Below are 20,732 nucleotides of genomic sequence, written 5' to 3'. Positions count from 1 at the left end.
ATGAGGATGGAATTTTGTCAAAGGCTTTTTCTGCACCTACTGAGATAATTATATGGCTTTTCTCCTTTATAGTATAAATATGATTATTTATATTGATAGTTAAACTTTATACCAACTCTGCTTTTCCACAGGTTATCACACTAATTTCCTATTGCTGTTGTAACAAATTACCACAAGCCTGGTGGCATAAACACAAATTTATTCTCTTATATATAATTCTGGAGTCTTACAGTACTAACATCATGGGGCTGGTTCTTCTGCAGGCTCTAGGGGAAAATCCATTTCCTTACCTTTTCTCGCTTCTGGAAGCTGCCTACATTCTTTGGGTCTGAACACTTCCCCCTTACTACAGCACTTGCTTCTGTGGTCACATCCACTACTTCTTTGATCTTTGGACTGCCTCTTACTAAGGACCCCTGTGATTGTAACTGGCCAACCTGTATTATCCACTATAACTTCCCTATCTCAAAATCCTTAACTTAATCACATCTGTAAATTCAAATTTGCTGTAAGATTAACATTCACAAGTTCCAGGCATTAGGAATTGGGACATCTTGGTAGGCATTATTCCCCCTAACACAGTCATAGTATCCTCTTTAGATACTGCTGTATAAAATATGTTTTTAGTTTGTTAAGAATTTCTGAAACTACATTCATGGGAAATATTTAGTTTGTAATTTCATTTTCTTATAATATCTGTATCTAATTTTTGTATCAAGGTAATGCTGGGTTCATAAAAATGAATTAGGAAGTGTTCCTTCATCTTCAATTGTCTGGAAGTCTGTGTAATTTCTTCCTTACATGTTTGATGGAATTCATCCATGAGCTCTGTGGGAGTAAATTTCCACTGCTGAACTGTTTTAGACTACAAATTTAATTTCTTTATACATATAGGGTAATTTAGGTTATCAATTTTTAGTAGCTTTTATTCTTAATGAATTTCCCCATCTCATCTACATTATCAATTTTGCTGGCATAACATCATTCATAATATTCCCTCATTAGTCTTTTAATATCTGTAGTGTATGTACAGAAATATTCTGCTACTGGTAATTTATATCTTTTTTTTTTTCCTCCTAATCACTCTAGCTACAAGTTTATCAATTTTACTGGTTTTTTCAAAGAATCAGATTTCAGTCTGATTTCTGCTATTGTTTTTCTGAGTTTTATTTTATTCATTTCTGCTTTGGTTTATATTTTCCCTTTGTTTTCCTTACTTTGGTTTACTATGCTCTATGTTTTCTCTTAGTTTCTTAAGTTAGAAATGTAAGTCACTCATTTCAGATCTTCCTTTTCTAATATAAGGGTTAAGTGCTATAAATATTCCTCTATGCATTGCTTTGGCTGCATCTAACAATTCTCAATATATATGGGCAGTCTAACTTTGCACAGTACCATGCTAAAGGAACCTGCACATCAGAAGCATGTTCTCACTTCACAAGATTTTATCTCAATTATTGCCAGTACTGTGTTTTATTTTTATGAGTTCAAAATATTTCCTAATTTCTGCTGTGACTGCTTTTAATACATGGGCTATTGGGAAGCATCTTGTTTAATTTCCAAACATCTGGGGATTTTTCTTGATGTTATTGTAGTTTAATTCTACTGTGGTCAGAGAATACACTTTCAATCTTTTAAATGTATTAAGACTTGTTTATGGACTAGAATATTCTGCTTTTCTTGGGTGGAGGGCTCAATGAATGTGAATATCAATCCATCTGATAATGTTATTTAAGTATTCTATATCCTTATTGATTTTTTAACTTGTTCTATCCATTACTGACAAAAGAGAGTTGAAATCTACAACCTTATAAATGTATCCAACAACAATACATTTGTCTATCTTTTCAATTTTATCAGTTTTGCTTCATGTATTTTGAAGCTTTTACTACACGCATATTCATTTAAGATTGTTACACCCCGGTTTCAGCGATTTAATTTTTATATGCCTTTGTGGGGTTCTCTTCATATTTCTTCTTAAGTTTTGTTGAACTCTTTGAACCTGTGTGTTCAGCGTTTTCACTAAATTTAGAAATTTTTCAACTAGTATTTCTTCAAATTTCTTTTCTGCCACCCTCCTTTCTGGCACTCCAATTATACATATATTAGACTAACTGATATTGGTCTACAAATTATTGATGCTCTATTCACTCTAGGCTTTTCTGTTTCACTTTGGGGTAGTTTCTATCACTATTGTCTTCAAAAATCACTGATCCTTTTTTTCTGTTGAGTCAAATCCTCTGTTAATCTTACCTAGGGTATTTTTAATTTAAGATACCTTATTTTTCATCTCTAGAAGTTCCATTTGGGCTTTCTTACATTTCCAAATTCTCTGTTCATCACAGTTACATCTTCCTGTATCTTGTTGAACATTCAAAGTAAACAGTGTAGTTGCTTTAACATGCTGTTTTCTAATTCTATCAATTCTGTCATTTCTGGATCTGTTTCTACTGATTTATTTCTCTTGGTTATGGCTCATATCTTCCTATTTTTCATATTTCAAGTAATTTGTAGATATCAGATAGTGTGAACTTTACATGTTTAAGTGCTAGATTTTACAGTATTTCTTTTAGTAGTATTATACTTTGTTCTGGCAAAGACCTTTAATTTAATTTAATTCTTTCAAGACCTGCTTTAAAAATTTTTGGAGATCTACTGCAGTTTTTAGTGCAAAACTAATTAAGACCTGCTATTATGGCAATACCCTTCTGAGAACTCTACACAATGCCCTGTATGTCAAGGTCTTTCCACTCTGACTGATGGGAACACACCCTATTCCCAGTCTTACGTGAAATCCAAGAACTAGTTAGCCTACTGCCTTCTGATGGTTACTTCTCAGGCCTCAAGTAGTTTCCTTTGGCTTAAACTAGTACTCCACCAAAGATTCAAAGGATCCTTCTTCAACCTTTGGAACCGTCTCTGTGTATAGCTCTCTATTCTCTGGCACTCCACACCTGACTAGCTTCTTTGGCCTTCCCAAATTCCAAACTCCATCTCAATTCTGAGAGCCTTCAAGGAAGATTCTGTTCCAGATTCCCTTCCTGTGCCGTGGCCTGGAAAAACTGTCTCTAGGTAATATGCTCAGACAAGCACAAGGCTCATCTTGCTTCCCCTCTCTCAGAGGTCAGAGTCCCATACTGCCTGTTGTCCAATGTCTGCAAATTACTGTTTTATATATGTACTATCTTTTAGTACAGCTTTTTAAGAGATTCCCATCACACTTAGTCTCTCTAAGCTGAAGTGTCTCCATCTACACACTGAAAACAATATCTGTCTTTTAAAAAGTGCAGAGAGGATTAAAAAAGATGTGGTATATATATACAATGGAACATTATTGGGCCATAAAAAAGAATGATATTTTGCCATTTGCAATGACATGGATGGAGTCAGAGTATAATGCTAAGTGAAATAAGTCAATCAAAGACAAATACCATATGATTTCACTCATAGGTGGAATTTAAGAAACAAAACAAGCAAAGGGAAAAAGACAGAGAGACAAACCAAGAAACTGACTCTTAGTTACAGAGAACAAACTGATGGTCACCAGAAGGGAAAGGATTAGGGGGATGAGTTAGATATGATGAGGATTAAGGAGTGTATTTGTCATGATAAACACTGGGTAATGTGTGGAACTGAATCATTATATCACACACCTGGAACTAGAATAACACTGCATGTTAACTAACTGGAATTAAAATAAAAACGAAAAATAAATAAAATTAGATTAAAAGTGCAGAGAGGATTAAATCAAAGGGTGTATGTCAAGAGCTTGGTGGAATGCTTAGCACAGAATTGGCAAGGCATAACATACATGCTGTAGCTGTATTACACATAGGCATCGTTCCCTCTTCTTCACAAAAATGGTCCTTTGGCATAGCACACAAGTGCCTACAGGGTACTGCTCACGTAACTTTTCTAGAATGCTCATAGGACCCGTGTAGAGATGGCCATGCAGGCCCATGATGTCCTAAAAAAATAATGATGCCTTCGATGTCCACTACCTGCAATATCTTAAGAGTCCTCCTCAGGCTGCACAGCTGTTTTTTCTGGCTCTCACCATACGCATTTCTCAGGGCCACTTAAATCAGTACCATTAATATTTATTATAACATTCTCTTTCCTCTACACTATGCCTTTTTTTTTTCCTGATTTCCTGTCTATTGGCACTTCTATATTTGTCTACTTTCAAACAAAAATCTTGTCCTTTCATAGACAATACTATCAACTCAGAGCATTCTTATTTGCACAGATAACCGAGTAGTTCAACTTAGTGGATAAAATTTTCTAGCCAAAAAAATGTATTTAAAAATGAAAAAAAAAGTTAATCTTGTCCAGGAGCCTGAAGATTCCAGATATTTGTTCCCTGCATATATAAATGATGAGATAGGTAATAGAGAAAAGAAATAAAACCCCATCAAACTGAAGTGTACATATCAAGACTCAACTATTATGATTCCAAAGCTGGAATACAATGAAGAAAACAAAGGCCCTTCCTTTTTTCACTTCTCCTTAAGTAGACCTTAGCCTATAAACTAAGTATCTTTCTTGTAGAAAAAATATTACTTCAATTAGTATTCTTCAAGACTCATAAAATATGTATGTCTAAATTACAGCAGACATAAAATTTAAGAAAGAAAATATTCCACTTTTTTGACAAAGCTTTCCAGGAGAGAATTTTAAAGTGTTAACAGAGAACTACTGTCTTCTCTTACCATAGGAAGGAGACTCCCGTCCATCTTCTTTATCTGATTCTTTATCTTTTCTCCTCCGGTGGTGATGTTTGTGTCCCCGGTGCCTGTGACGCCGACGACTCTCTTTACTAAACGGGACGTGAACACCAATATAAACAGCTCGATGACCTAGCCAAAAGTTCAGAAACATTACTGGTTTTCCAAAAGGGACAAAGGTAATATACACAATAGTATACCAAATTTTGCTTTGATAAAAAAGAATTATATATAAGTTCATGTAATTAACACTGTTATTTCCTGTTATTTTATTTTACAGAGCACTAAACAGAATGTTACATCATGGGTTAACACCACTGACTGATAAACATACTAGATAAACAGGTTACTTGTGTAAGCATTAGTTTGCAAGGCTAAAAACGTATTTTGAGAAAGAAATCATACTATGCAGACATAAATTTATTCCATCTACATTTAATGTCAACCCTAGGTGATAGAGATTCTTAAGAGATATGTCTTAATGATAATACTTTATAATCAATATTCACAAACGGACATTTATAAATATTTATTAAAGTTTTGAAAATCCCAAATCAGTAAGGTCCAAATTCCTGAAAGCTACATTAAATGTAAATGGTCCAAATATTCCAATTAAAGGGCATGAATTGTCAGATGGGGGGGGGGCAGTACAATAAGGTTATCATATGCTTCTGGAATATAAAAGGCCACTGCTGATGTTGCATTATTCTGAGTTTGTATTGTAACCAACAAAACAGTTATAAAAGGCAGTCTCTGCTTTTGCCCACTAAATAAAACTTAATCAGGGAACTAGGACAACTAGCAGCACTATATCAAATACTGAGGCATGAAACTGATTTCTTAAATAGTTTAAGTAAAGTTCCTATCTAAGCTGTGTGAAGTGAAAGGGGTGGTGGGCTACAAATTTAACTAACTTGCAACCATGCAAAAGCCTTCTGACACACAGCTGCTATTTGCCATTATGTACATTTAAAAATTAACACGCTAAAATATGAATAGTCAAGGACACTCTTTTCCTAACAAATTTCATTAAAATGGCCAGAAAATAAATACTTCAAGAAACTCAAGATCTTCATCTTTACATGAGATTTGAATATACAGCCAATCCTCATTATTTGTGAATTCTTTATTTTCCAGTTTGCCAACTTGCTAAAATTTATTTGTAACCCCAAAATCAATACTCCTAGCAATTCTGCAGTCATTTACAAATATCCAGAGCAGCAAAAAATGTGAATTGCCCAAAACACACATACCCAGCTAAGTTTGAAAAAGGTGACACTCTTGATTTGTTTCAGTTACCAATATATTACTATCAGTAAACTAAATAATCACATTCAAAGTAAAAGAGAACTAGACCTATAGAAATACAATGAATTAAAATTATCTGCTTAAACATCTTCCAGGACCTAGTACTCTGCCTAATATATGGTAGGCCCTAGATTTAAAAAAAAAAAAAAAATTGTAGAAATTAACTACCAATTTTTTTTAATGTTACCAGAGAATCCCAAAATTAAAAATCATTTATATAGCACTGGGGTGGGGGTGGGGGGGGGAAGCAATGATGAAAATGTTCTGGAATTAGTGTGATGATGGCTACGCAATACAGTGAACATACTCTAAGAAATTAATTACACACTTTATTTTTTTAATGTTTATGTATTTATTTTGAAAGAGAGAGAGAGAGGGAGTGAGCACAAGCAGGGGAAGGGTACAGAGAGAGATGGAGACAGAGAATCCCAAGAAGGCTCCACACTCAGACCAGACCCCGACCATGAGATCATGACCTGAGCTGAAATCATGAGCTGGATGCAGGGGCACCTGGGTGGTTCAGTCAGTTGAGCGTCTGACTTTGGCTCGGGTCATGATCTCGTGGTTTGTGGGTTCAAGCCCCGAGCTGGGCTCTGTGCTGACAGCTCAGAGCCTGGAGCCTGCTTCAGATTCTGTGTCTCCCTCTATCTCTCTGCCCCCACCCCCACCCCACATACACTCTGTCTCTTTCTCCTTCAAAAATAAATAAACATAAAAAAAAAAAAAAAAGAGTTGGACACTTAACCACCTGAACCACCCAGTCACCACTAATTTATACACTGTAAGATGATAAAATTTACGTTAAATAAATTGTACTTCAGTAAGTAAAAAAAAAATTATAACAAAACTCATGATTACTATCTAATTTTAGTGAAACTATTTTCTTTTGAACACTACGGAAAAATGTCAATTAAAGAGTCACATTCTCATCACTGTGCCCTGGGAATTACAAAGTTGTACTCAAATTAGTATTAATGGGTTCTGGCACATAGCTCCAGTACACCAAAGTGAAAATAAATTATAGGAGTTTCCAATTTAGAAAGAATAGATAAACGGGAATATGCCAGAATCCGAAGCTTGGGAGCTCAAGCCTTATCATTTATTTGGCTCTTATTATCACCCTTGGTGTCCTCTGTTATAACTTTTTCTTTCCTTTTTCTTTAACCTTTAACTTTATTCTGTCAAAGACCTATTCAGACAAACTCTGAGATAAACTTAATCTCTCCCTCAAACTTGATACTGAAATTTAGATACATACAAGGTGCGTAAAGCTAAAGGCTCTGGGATAAACAAGGGAAGCAAAAGAACAAACATATAGCTAAGTCTGCTCTTCACGTTCTGGGTCACACATATTTGAGGGGTGACATTAAATGCTAAACGACGGATTCACCACACATTTTAATTGATAAAATTACTGCTAAACATTTCAACTGCCCTAGTCCCTGGAATTCACAAAATCTAACCCTAAACTTATAGATAGCAGAGGTTCCTTCTAGAAGCCCTAGTAAGCCTAGACTTTCAAAGTCAATTTTAGGGGCGTCTGGGTGGCTCACTTGATTGAGTGTCCGACTTCGGCTTAGGTCATGATCTCACAACTCATGGGTTTGAGCCCCACGTAGGGCTCTATGCTGACAGCTCAGAGCCTGGAGCCTGCTTCAAATTCTGTGTTTCCTTCTCTGCCCCTCCCCTGCTCATGCTCTGTCTCTCTCTCTCTTTCAAAAATTAATAAACATTAAAAAATAAAAAATAAAGTCAATTTTAATAAACAGGGCTTTCTTTCATCTCATAATATGGAGAAGACTTATTTGCCTCTTTCCATGTCCTTTTTAAGAGCAACAGATTAAGGCCCCCATATGGTACCAGCTTTCACAAAAAGCTGTAACTTAAAAATGTAGTTCCCAAAAAGACCCCAAAATAAATCTATCAAAACATTTGCCACAAACACCACCCTAACCAAGTATTCAAGGTTAACGTCACCAGTAGGTCACGTTGATATGCGTCCTCTGACATGATACCTTGAAAAGAGCACGTCACTTCTGTGGTTTGTTCCCCAAATATCTATCATCTCAGTCTGTTCATATAACATTAGACAAACCCAAACTTAGAGACATTCTCTAATCACTACCCTTCAAATATGCTGAGGTCATGAAAAACAAGGAGAGACCAAGAAACCGTCCTAGAGAAGACCAAGGAGATGGGACAACTACATGTACTACCAGATCCTGAACTGTTCAACTGGATCCTGGAACAGAAAATGCACATCAGTACAAAAACTGGTGAAATCCGAATAAAATTTGTACTCTAGTTAACAGAAATATACCAATATCTTTCTTCATTTTCATTAACTTATGATGGTCATGCTAAAATTTAAAAAAGCTGAGTGAAGGGTATACAGGAACACTCTGTACTATCTTTGCAACTCTTCTGTAAATCCAAAATTATTTCAAAAGGAAAAAAAAAAAAAGAAACCATTTGCCAAGACTTGTTCCTGGAAGACAGACTAGCAAATAATTCATTTGCTCCATAATTCTATGCTGAGGTTATTACAGCACTTCAAAAGGCTGATGTAACAGACCTAGAATATGAACGTCTAGATGACAACTAGTGATAACTGTAGCTTATTAGTCTGGCACTCTAGTTTGCTAAAAACACATATTACGTAGCTTGCTAGAAATGAAAAAAAAAAAAAAAAAGAATCAACTGATTTTGCAACTGTGGTATTTCAATTTCCCAAGGCAAGTAATGGTAACCACCAATGAAGTCTGAAAACCATAGATTCTGAAATCTACGTTATCTCAATACTTTCAACAAAGATAATCAAGGAATGTTCTATTAACAGATATGAGTATGGTTACATGGGTGTTTGCTGTATTATCCCTTAAACTATATTTAGAAAAGCGTTAAAACATTCTCCCAAATTGTATGCTCTACCTCACAAAAACGAAAAGTTCCACAAATAGCAGGTAAAGTTTAAAGAACAGTAACAAACTTTCATTAGTAATTTATCCTGCTATACACAGGGTATTTTAAACAAACTTACTTTCTAGTTCTTCTTTTTCAAACTTGGTGTTCACAGTTGAGCTGGTTTTGCCAAGATCCACAACGGCTTCTTCATCAGGACCCTAAAATGAAATTATTCTCATTTACTCATGACATCAATATACACCAAGGACCTTCTACTAATAGGGGCATTATTTGAAATAGTTAAAAAACAGATAACAGATTACCTTCCTCGCAAAGAACCTCGCAAATAATTCAATTCTTATTATAGCTAACTGCATTCTTTTAAAATTATTCCTCTAGGCTTTTCTCCCCCTCCAATCCACAGAAGATTATTTCAAAATTTCTTGGTAAGAATTGAGGTGACAATTTTTCACTGGTCCTTCTATGGCAGTTTACTAAGTAACTGGTATGTATATTCACTTCAACAGAAAGACCATCCAGATCAGAAATGAGAGAAAACTGGGGCTGAGGGGTGACCCTTAGATATCAATATGGAATGTTTTCTTTATTGTTCTTTGCTCTTAGGTCCTCTAGTTAAAAGTGAACACTGAATGCAGCTATACTGGGTTGTATTATGGTCCCACATAAAATGATCAAAAATGAGTCTATAGATTAAATATGTAGCACCACTTCCACTTGCAAATTAATCAAGAGCCAGTCAAAATTAGAAGAACTTTTCATTTCTCTGCAAAGAAAAAGCTGTGACAAAATTTAACCTTTAAGGAGATCCTAACTTTGAGTTGTCTGAGTCTCCCTTCATATTTGTTCCCTTCCTCAGTTCAACAAAAAGAAACATCTATATTGTAAAATATTGCAGAGACTGTTTTTAAGAGAATACAATTTTAGCTTTAACTTCCCTTCTGAAGCTTCTAACTTAACTTTGAAAGAAACGTTATGACGCTCGAGATTCTGTGCCACAGACAGAGACAGATGAGCAAATGCCCTTCCCTCAAAAAGTCTTCAATTTGAGCTGTACCCTCCATGGACCCTGGCCCGGCATGGGTCAACTGCAGCTGTGCAAGGAAATATTCAGCCTGGCCAACGTTTCCCAACGCTCGGAGGCCTTGCACCTTGTCTAACACGACTACCACAGGGGCACCCAGACTGGGCGGGCAAGGAGGACGCCACCACTTGCAGTTCCTCAGCAAAGTCTATTCCATTTTAATACTAGAGAACAGTGTACAAGGAGGCAACAGTGGACAAGGACTCTGCTATGTCCAACCAAGCCTGGGACCAGGGAGACACGCTGAAGGAAGACTTTCAAGAGTTTGCAAAGATATGCCAAGGATCTGAGGAAGAGCTGGCCGATATTGAACAAGCCCGGCTGAACTTCGAGAGGAACATGGGGCAGCCCACAGAATCTGTGCTGCATACGCGGCCCACTGAGGAACCCAGGATACGAAACGTCATTCAGCAAACCAATCACACCGGAGAGGGCCCAGCCTATGATGCTTTTGCCAAAGAATCAAAGCAAAAGATGAACGCAAGGAAAAGGATGGTCAGGGAAGAGGCTAAGGACCCAGAAATGACCTGGAAGGGGCTGGGGGCTTGATGAAGACACAGGTGGGATACTCGGGATCCAGTTGTTCAAAGCAGGCAAAAGGATGGGCAACAGGAAATGGACACTGTTCTGACTCAGATGGAATCGAAGTATTACAAACCTTCCAAAAGCAGGAGTAAAGAGCTTTCAAGAAAGAAAATGAATCTAATTCATTCTCTTTGAAGGTCCTTATGCTATGATTGGTACTTTTGCAGGCAACAGAGACCACTGGAGTTATAGAAGAGAATTAAATAATAATAATAATAATAATAATAATAATAATAGCAACATTAATTACAACATTAATGGTCCACTGAGTATTACTTTTCAAGAATACTTTTTTATCCATCCAATTATAGTACTTTTCAAGTTTTGCAAGACACATTTTCAGCCATTCCCATTTTTATGGGTGATCTTATAGTCCAGGATCTCCTCTAACACTCAGAATAAACCAGAAAGAACCGTTGACACAGTTAGCTTCTAACCACTGTCAATGTCCAAGCATAAACTGAAAGACTACTTTAAGAAAGAATCAAATAGGAGGTTGGTTAAAATGATCTTCTGAAATCCCCTCCTACTTCTGATCTACAATATCACACTTTTGTGTATACCTTTTTTCAATGTATACACTAGATTCATACACAACTGTTCCTTATTATCTAAACTCTGTGTCTAAGTTCTCTTATCTGAAAATTCAGAAACTGAAACAATTTGATTAAGTTTTTAAACAAATCCCTTGCTACCCAAACCCTCAATTATATGCTTCCCAAAACTTCCCCGAAACCCAGAAACAGTACATTAAGGCAATGCAGATCTTGATATCCAAACTTACTTTCTGAAGGTTAGATAATATATATATTATATATATATTATATATATATTATATATAATATATATATATAGATAATATATATATAATATATAACATATATATATAATCAGATAGATTTGGCTATCAAGAGGTTGTTGTATAGGACTTTGAAGGACTGGTGTTCAATTTAATACAGAAAACTCAGAGAAGCTAAACGACTTACTAAGGTTCCATATCTAAAGGAGTGGGAAGCAGGCTGTGTAGACTCCAAGATATTTTCATATAATGGACTAACAAAGAAGACCAAAAACAAACACGATTTACGGTTCTTCAAACTGCCTCACAACAATCATACACCCTTAGTAATGAGGAAAGGCTAGAGTAGAAAGTATAGGAATACACACACACACACACACACACACACACACACACACACACACAGTACAAGAAAGAGTAGTTAGTAATTACCACCCATTAAGCATGTCACACTCTAAAATTTGTAGCTCTCCTCCAGTGATTTCATGCCCAGGTACAAAACACAAGCAGTCTCCTAAAGGACAATTATCCAAGAGGTAGCATACTGTGTATTCTTAAAGGGATTAGCTGCTCCCATTCCAAACTTTCATTAGCAGGAACAATTGCCAAGATAGAAAGCTAGGAAGCAAAACATTTTTCTCTTACCCCTAACCAAAAAAAACCTCTTTTCTTTCTACACAGATACACTTACATGTTTAGATGTATTACCAACACGATTAGCTAACACTCAAAAATAGCTTAAGTTGGACACCTAAACATCTATCATACAAAAATCCTCCCAATATGTCCAAAAAGTGGCATGTTGAAAAAAGGGTGCCATCAGCATATCCCCTCCTGACCCACCCAGCTTTGCTCCCGTTCCATAGTGTCTGTGAAGCCTTAACTAAGTCACTTAACTTAAAGCCAGGTAAGAAGATCATTTTATTGTGACTGGGCTTTCAACAAGAATGTTTTCATGTGTAACTTGCAAAACAAACTAAAGTTCAAACTTTTAAAGTCTAAAAATTTACAATACTAGTTCTGTAAAGACAGGGTTGGGGGGAGGGTTCGTCTTCATTTCTCCCTTCTCTTAAAAATTTCTCATAGCTTTTCGACAGCTGTGCAACATGAATCAAAAAGGCAACCTGCTATAATGCATTTACATTAAGGAAGCCACACAAATTGGTTAACTTGACATATTACGAGTAATACAACAAAGTATTCAGGCTGCATAAGGCTAAATACTGAAAATCGCTAAGAACAAAGCCATCAATGCTTCAAGGGGGTAATACATTCCTGAATTAAATAGACTGCATTTTAAATCCTATCATTTTAGGATAATGCTTCAAATATGTAACATAAAGTATGTTAATATACCGTATAAACTACATTTGCGTTAACATATATACAAAAAAATGCACGTACGTAATAAATCTTCGGAAGGCTAACTTTGAAACTGCTAACACTGTCTCACACTAATGATTAGGAAAGCAATTACACACAAATGTCGTGTGTAGTTTTTTTTGTTACAAACATGTTTAATTTTAGTCATTTAAAAAGACAATGAATTCAAATTTCTATCTGTTAAAATATCACTTATTTTTACATTAGCATCTAGAAAAAAACTCTTCCTCATTTTTTAACTCCAAGAATATAGTGGAAAACTAAAACCAGTAACAGCAAAGAGCAACCCCTGACATCAAAATGTTCTTAACATCAGATAAGTGACATAGGCCGATGCCTATGAAGTCTTCCTAAAAAGAAATAATGCTAAGGCATTGAGAAAATTCAAATACACAGAAGAATTAAAAAAGCACCCAAAGTATGTCAATGTAAGACTGACTCACTCTAATCTTAAAAAAATTATTTTGCCTTAATGTCGAATTTCTATCCCATTTCTATTTATAAAATAAGGTAACTATTCAGAGTACCAGTGTTCCATAATAAAGAAGACAATAGATTTAAGAATTAGCCATAAAAGATCATAATGAAAATTTAAATTCTCTATGTATGAAAGGACACATGCACAAGGTTATTTATTTATTGCAGCTTATAACGGGAAAAGACTGGACACAACCCAAGAGTCCCTTAATAGAGGTATGGCTACACACCAATGGAATACCAAGCTACTGGGGGGAAGAAAAAAAAAAAAACGAGGACAGTCTATGTATGGGCATGAAAAAATATCTAAGATCTATTATAAAATGAAATACACCAAGGTAGAGAACAATATATATGGTCTGCCACTTTCTGTGTAAGAAAACCCCCAGAATAGGAACATCTGATTTTGCATAACAAAACACTGGGAAGGACATACAAGAAAAAGAAAAACTTATTACCCATGGCAGTAGAGACAGACTTCTGAATTCATTATTGTTTACATTGCTTTGATTTATTTTAACTGTGTGAATACAGAGGCTTAAGTACGCCATGTTCTGAAAGTCATTTACCTATCTATCTTGGTGCACAGTGGGAGGAGATACTACATGAAAATGCCAAGCACAGGGCATAACCCACCCAAAAGGCTCCCATTTTTACTGAACTAAATGAGGAAACTATTCTGTGTTTCTACAAAAAATGCTTCCCTAGATTAGATAAGCCTTATGAGTTACAAACAAGTATCTATTAGTTTCCTAATTAAAAGTGAAGTGAAGGCTTAAAATGTATCCTGAACAGTATTATGGTCATATAGAATTATTCACAGGAAATGCCTACATAAGTATCTAGGAGAAAATGCCAAGATGCTGCAACTAACTTTCATAACAATATAAAACTATTACTTTAAGGGATTGCAGTGGGGGGCGAGGGCAGGGGGGGGGGGCGGCGGCACCTGGGTGGCTCAGTGGGTTAAGCGTCCAACTTCGGCTCAGGTCATGATCTCACAGTTTGTGAGTTCAAGCCCCACGTCGGGCTCTGTGCTGACAGCTCGGAGCCTGGAGCCTGCTTCCGATTCCATGTTTCCCTCTCTCTCTGCTCCTCTCCCACTTACTCTCTCTCCCTCCCTCAAAAACAAATAAACATTAAACAAAATTTTTTAAGAGTTTTTTTTAACATATTGTAAATTCAGACATACCTAAAGAACTTGTTAAAATTCACCTGCCGTTGCTCTACATTAGACATGCTGATTCAGGAGGCTGAGATGAAGAACGAGTGTGTCTATGTATAATGACCTCCTTATGTGATTCTGATGCACACCGAAGTTTGAATACCAAGTCCTTGGGTTATGATTCAGACTGAAGTCCTACATATTTAAACTGCTCTTCACTAAAGACTGCTTCGTGCCTTAATCATTTTAGTAGGCCTGCCTGGGACCACTGCCAGCTTCATGTACATGGTTTTGATCCTTCAGAAAATGAAAAGTACATTCCAATTCACAATACTGTAAAATTATTATACACTTTCTTTTTTTTTTAATTTTTTTTTTCAACGTTTATTTATTTTTGGGACAGAGAGAGACAGAGCATGAACGGGGGAGGGGCAGAGAGAGAGGGAGACACAGAATCGGAAACAGGCTCCAGGCTCTGAGCCATCAGCCCAGAGCCTGACGCAGGGCTCGAACTCACGCACCGCGAGATCGTGACCTGGCTGAAGTCGGACGCTTAACTGACTGCGCCACCCAGGCACCCCTACACTTTCATTGTAATACACAGAACCCCAAATCTATTAGTAGAGTTCTAAAAGTTGATTTGTATGTTAGAAGATTACCCCCAAAATGTGCAAGGTAATTTACCAGAGTATATATAAATAACAATGTTGTCCCCCAAAATACAGATTTCCTCCAAATAATTCCAATTCCCAACCATATCCCCAACTACCACCAAGAGGTGAACTTAATTAGAAAATTTTAAATTTATGGCCAAAAAGCTTAAGAGTAAGGCAAATAATCTTTCCTAATCCAGTTAAAGGGAGATCAATAATCAATGACCACCATTTCATAAAATAAAAAGCCAAAGAATGATATTCATAGTTTCTAAAGAACTCATTTAGTATTTTTTAATTCATTCATTACTCTAAAAAAAAAAAAGCAGAAAAGAAATAAAAGGTATATGGGAAATTATTGCAAATTAAAAATTGCAAATATTATTTTTATTTTTTTAATGTTTATTAATTTGAGAGAGAGAGAGAGAGAGAGAGCGTGCACATGCAAGCAGGGGAGGGGCAGAGAGAGGGAGACAGAGAATCCCAAGTAGGCTCTGCGCAGTCAGAACAGAGCCAAAGCAGGCATCAATCTCACGAACCCCAAGATCATGACCTCAGCCAAAATCAAGAGTCAGACACTTAACACACTTAACTGACTGAGCCACCCAGGCACCTGTAACTAAAAATTTTAAACTCAGGCAATCATGCAATCCCCACAGGAAAAAAAAAAAAAAAAAAAAGAAAATTTTGAAGCCTTGAGAAAAATGCTTTGTCCCCAGACACAGGAGGAACTAGGCAGATTCAAACACTGTAACAAAAAGCCTTCAGAAATTTATTTCAAATACCACCGTTAAAACTAAAGACAATGAGTTTTAAAAGAAAAATTTCAAAAGAAAAAAGTGAAGAAATGGAAGAATGTAGGGGCGCCTGGGTGGCTCGGTCGGTTAAGTGTCCGACTTTGGCTCAGGTCATGATCTCACAGTCCGTGAGTTCGAGCCCCGCGTCGGGCTCTGTGCTGACAGCTCAGAGCCTGGAGCCTGCTTCCGATTCTGTATCTCCCTCTCTCTCTGCCCCTCCCCTGTTCATGCTCTGTCTCTCTCTGTCTCAAAAATAAATAAACGTTAAAAAAACAAAATTAAAAAAAAAAAAAAAGAAATGGAAGAATGTAAGAGTAAGAAAACTGAAAGAGGTATGGGGCAATAAAAACTGGCAATTAATGGCCTCCAACAGTAAAGAGGATCACTGGAGACACTCTACTGTCACACGCTTCATTACAAGGCACAAGAGTCATGGGCAAATGGAAAGCCTCATCAGGGTTCTACTTGAAATTATAAATCACAAATATTTGTTACTTTATTTCTACGAGGAGATGCATTCATTCCAAGTTCTAATTCAGTACATCACACCAAAAAAACATATAGAAATCGCTTATTTTAGGGTTATCAAATATGTATATAGTTATTGACAGAAATAAGCATAGTAACAAAATCCATTTCCAAAACAGGTTTTTAAAGAAACAATGTAGACTTCATTGGTGGTATAAATGCATAGAAAGGCACAGGCATTCTGCACCAAAGGGAAGAAACCATGCACACACAAAGATCCAATAGATGTTTTTCAGCAAAAGAAGGCCCAGTAGGTTTCCTATCATGATTCCCCATCTTCAGTCAGCATGGGGTTCTCATTACCTAGGTATTTTTAGAGTTCCATTGCATTTTTCTAGTGAAAACCCAACAGGAGACAGGCAGGAAATCCCTCAGCAATATGGTCTGTTTGCCTCTTCTTCCCCTGGATAATACCCCTGGATCCCCATAAATCCAACAGATGATGAAAGAAATCTCATTCATTTAAAGACTAGCAATTAAGGAACTCATCCATTCATTCAACAAATATTTAGTGAGTGTATACTGTGTGCCAAGCATTATGCCAGGTACCAGGGATATATCAGAGAATGAAAAGCTAATACAGTCAAATGTCCAGCTCAACAATTACTTTATAGCTGCGCGGCTCCCAGTGATGAGAAATCCAGAGGTAAATGAATTGTCTTTTCCGTTCCTAATGAATAAATGAGACCTCATAGGTATCGACAGGTTTTACTTTTTTGGTTCAATTTTCTGATTTTATATGTACATTTTACACACACACACATGCACGCGCACACACACACGCACAAAGCTTAAGTGACTTAAGATCACACTGAGCTGGTCAAAGAACTAAAATTAAACGCCAGGTCTCTAGTCCCAATTAGATGGGTTCTTTATCCACTAGACAACAGACCAAGGTCACTAAAACATATGTTGAGGACACATAGTACTTTTTCTTTACACTGTTTCTCAAAACTTATAATCACATATTTGTGTAACTACTTCTTTGGCTTTCTTTACATGTTTATGCAACTACTCATTTAACTTCTTTCTACTATCTTCCAGTAGAAAAATAAGTTCCAAGATGCGGGAAATCGTGTCTGTTTTCCTCACCACTATATCCTAACATTGAGCAGGACTCTTAGTTAAGTTCTCTAATAAATACCTGAATGTCGAGTATGTTTCAAAGGACAAGACACTCGGCTAAAAATTTATACTGGATTCACTCAAAAACTCCTTACGAACACAATTAAAGCTCAAACATACAAAGGTACTCAATATTTTGAAATTTAGTAAATTGGTTTAAAAACAAAAAAGCCCATCATCGACACATGATAAAACCTAAATTCAATTCACAAGCAGGAATTTGCAGCATAATCAAACAAATGAGGTTTTATTTGAAACAGATTTTATAACTACATAACACATTTCACTAATTCTTCGCCTAAGTCATTTTCCTACCTGCAAAAGCAAAATCTGTGATGTGTATTTTCTTGGCAAAATGATCAAAAGTCAAACTTTAACATGTCAAAGGCATAATATTGAGGAAAAAAGAAAGGCAAAGATTAACAATATATTCATAAATCTAGTCACATCCTTTTTTGACACTTGAGATTTACAAAATCTGTTATTAAAACAGCATCAGAAGATGCCTACCACAAATTAATCTCTTTCCCAACAGCCTGGCCAAAAAGAATTTTTAAAAGCCTTATTCAAGTAATATTAACTGATCAAAAACCAAATTTCATAGAATAATAAAGATGCTACAATCATTGCTAACTTTTCACAAGGAGTTACTCTTTTCAGCAGATGACTTCCACAGCCAAGGACACAGAGGATGATACTATTCTAAGCCAGTGCTAATAAGCCTGACATTTCTTCAAGCTTCACTATTAAACTGAAAAAGCCAAATCTGTTTGTAAATAAAACACAAGATCACAACTAGATACATACAGGTAACTTCTTCTCCAGGCGAAATCTTTCCATGGTAACGTATAAATGCCTTGTCTTTGACAACGTAATGCTGTTAAGTCCCTTGAAGATTCCAGGGACAGTGAGTACATATCTGATTTAGGTCACTGTGCTTTGCACAGATGAACTCTTCTAAGTTGCTCTCATGGTACAGCCAATCACAGTCTTCTACGTTACCTAATCTTCCAAGCTAATAACTTATACAGGGTCACAGAAGAGACTCCGAGTATAATACACACATTTAGTTGTAACTGAAAACACCAAAAGAGAAACAAAGCAATCAGTTTTCAACGGAAACCTTTCTGCAAGGTTAGTTCAAAAGACAACATACTCTAAAGCTATATGGGGATGACTGGAGGGAGGGAAGGAAAAACTGCCAACAACATTGCTGGTTAAATCTAGCCCTTTCACTTAATTTCAGTTAAGACCCAAAGATGTTTTCATCGAAAAAAAAGTCTTGTCTTATCATTACCACATTTATGCCAACTTGGTGTAACTATATTAATAGCAAGACGAGGAAATCATATTATGGTTTATAATTATTCTAACCAAAATGAAGTATTCATATGGATAACAGCTAAATGAGAAAAAAGGAAATGAGAAGCACTGCTCCAACTTTCAGACTCAAAATCTTACACTCTAAAAATGACAGAAGACCTCAAAGGGCCTTTGTTTACACAAGTTTAACACCTGTATTTATCATAGTGGAAGTAAAACTGAGAAAGCTTTAAAATATTTAAATTCAACTTAAAACAATAAAATCATTGCATGTTAACGTAAATAACATTATTGAAACATAATCATTTCCAAAAATAAAATATTTAGTGAGAAAAAAGGCTTTTACATTTTTGGTCATATCTAATATCTGACTTATTAGAAGACAACTAGATTTTCACATCCACTTCTCTAATCGAGGATACGATTTATTTGATTGAATTATATAAAAAATCCCGGGTTGGGGAGCCTGGGTGGCTCAGTCACTTAAGCGTCCAACTCTTCATTTCTGCTCAAACACGATCTCGCAGTTCATGAGATCGATCCTCGTGTCACGCTCTGCATGGACAGCATGGGGTCAGCCTGGGATTCTCTCTCTCCTCTCTGCTCCTCCCCTACTCGCTCGTGTGTGTGTGTGTGTGTGTGTGTGTGTGTGTGTGTGCACGCCCGTGTATGTGTGTGCATGCACGCGAGCTCTCTCTCAAAATACACAACTAAAAAAAAAAATTCCCGGTTCACATAATACTGTTGGAAAGGGGAAGAGTGTTTTAATATTCTTTTCAAGTAAGGTGGATATTCGTCTTTGATACCTATCACCAAACTTAAGAACTAGTCTTTTTTTCCTTATTTATTTGTTTGTTTGTTTATTTATAAGTAAGCTTTACACCCAAGGTAGAGATCAGGACCCTGAAATTGAGTCACATGGCTCTACTGAGCCAGCCAGGCATCCCAAAAGTAGTCATTGCTTAAATGTCAGTTTGCAAGGTGGAATCTAAAACAGTTTCAAATGATGGGGCACCTGGGTGGCTCAATCAGTTAAGCGACCAACTTCGGCTCAGGTCATGATCTCACAGTTTTTGAGTTCGAGCCCCGCAGCAGGCTCTGTGCTGACAGCTCAGAGCCTGGAGCCTGTTTCAGATTCTGTGTCTCCCTCTCTCTCTGCACCTCCCTCTCTCTCTGCACCTCCCCCTCTCACACTCTGTCTCTCTTAAAAATAAAGAAATATATTAAAACAAAACAAATGAGTGTTGTTACACATTGTATACTGAAATCCACTGGTCTATCATGCACTTTGAATGGCTCACCCATTTGCAAAATATGTTTTCACTGGGTACTAGAAACTTTCCAAACTTCACATTTCATTATGCAATTTTTAAAAAATTACACTTAATATCAGTAATCTTATCAGAGACATTCAACCACTAAGAAACTGACAAGGTCAGGCTGGCAGACACGTTTTCCAAATTTCCTTTTTTATCATGAAAGCTAGATTTATTATCACTGGTAACAAATATTACCAGCTGTTTTTCCTGAAGTGGCAGGTTCACTCATTTCATAGCTTTTTAAAGAAATATCTGCCAAATGTGAAGTCTGAATAAACCACAGTTTAGTCTGCAGTTTTTCTTTCAAGTAAAAAGGCAGCTAGTTTGAACTCACATTTCAAGCAATCACACCAGTGTTTTTTACTCCAGACAATTACTGGTACTTCAGTATGTAGCAGAAAGTGTTTTCATGCATACTTCCTATTTTCTCATTCAGAATATTAAAGCAATGTGCACTCAAAGGTTCAGATTTACTAAAATAGTTTTTACTGCTTCATCAGGACATCCTTAAGTGAAAAATTCATTTCCCTTTTTAAA

General features: G+C 36.3%; 1 protein-coding gene across 4 annotated transcripts in view; it reads right to left on the bottom strand.

Moving 5' to 3' along the window:
* SLC4A7 (solute carrier family 4 member 7) overlaps positions 1-20,732 on the bottom strand; it is a 105,798-nt gene that overhangs the window by 58,063 nt on the left and 27,003 nt on the right. For all 4 annotated transcript variants that reach the window (XM_047100007.1, XM_047100004.1, XM_047100006.1 and 1 more), the window contains exons 2-3: positions 9,076-9,157; positions 4,713-4,859 (exon numbers count right to left, since the gene is read on the bottom strand). In XM_047100007.1, coding sequence (XP_046955963.1) covers positions 4,713-4,859; positions 9,076-9,157 — 229 coding nt within the window. The remainder of the gene's footprint in view (positions 1-4,712; positions 4,860-9,075; positions 9,158-20,732) is intronic.

This window comes from Lynx rufus, unplaced genomic scaffold (assembly GCF_022079265.1).
Source record: "Lynx rufus isolate CCGP_SWC_20201006 ecotype Redwood Valley unplaced genomic scaffold, mLynRuf1.p SCAF_5, whole genome shotgun sequence".
NCBI lineage: Eukaryota > Metazoa > Chordata > Mammalia > Carnivora > Felidae > Lynx > Lynx rufus.
Note: the sequence above shows the minus strand (reverse complement) of the source record. Positions and strands in the feature narration are given on the sequence as shown.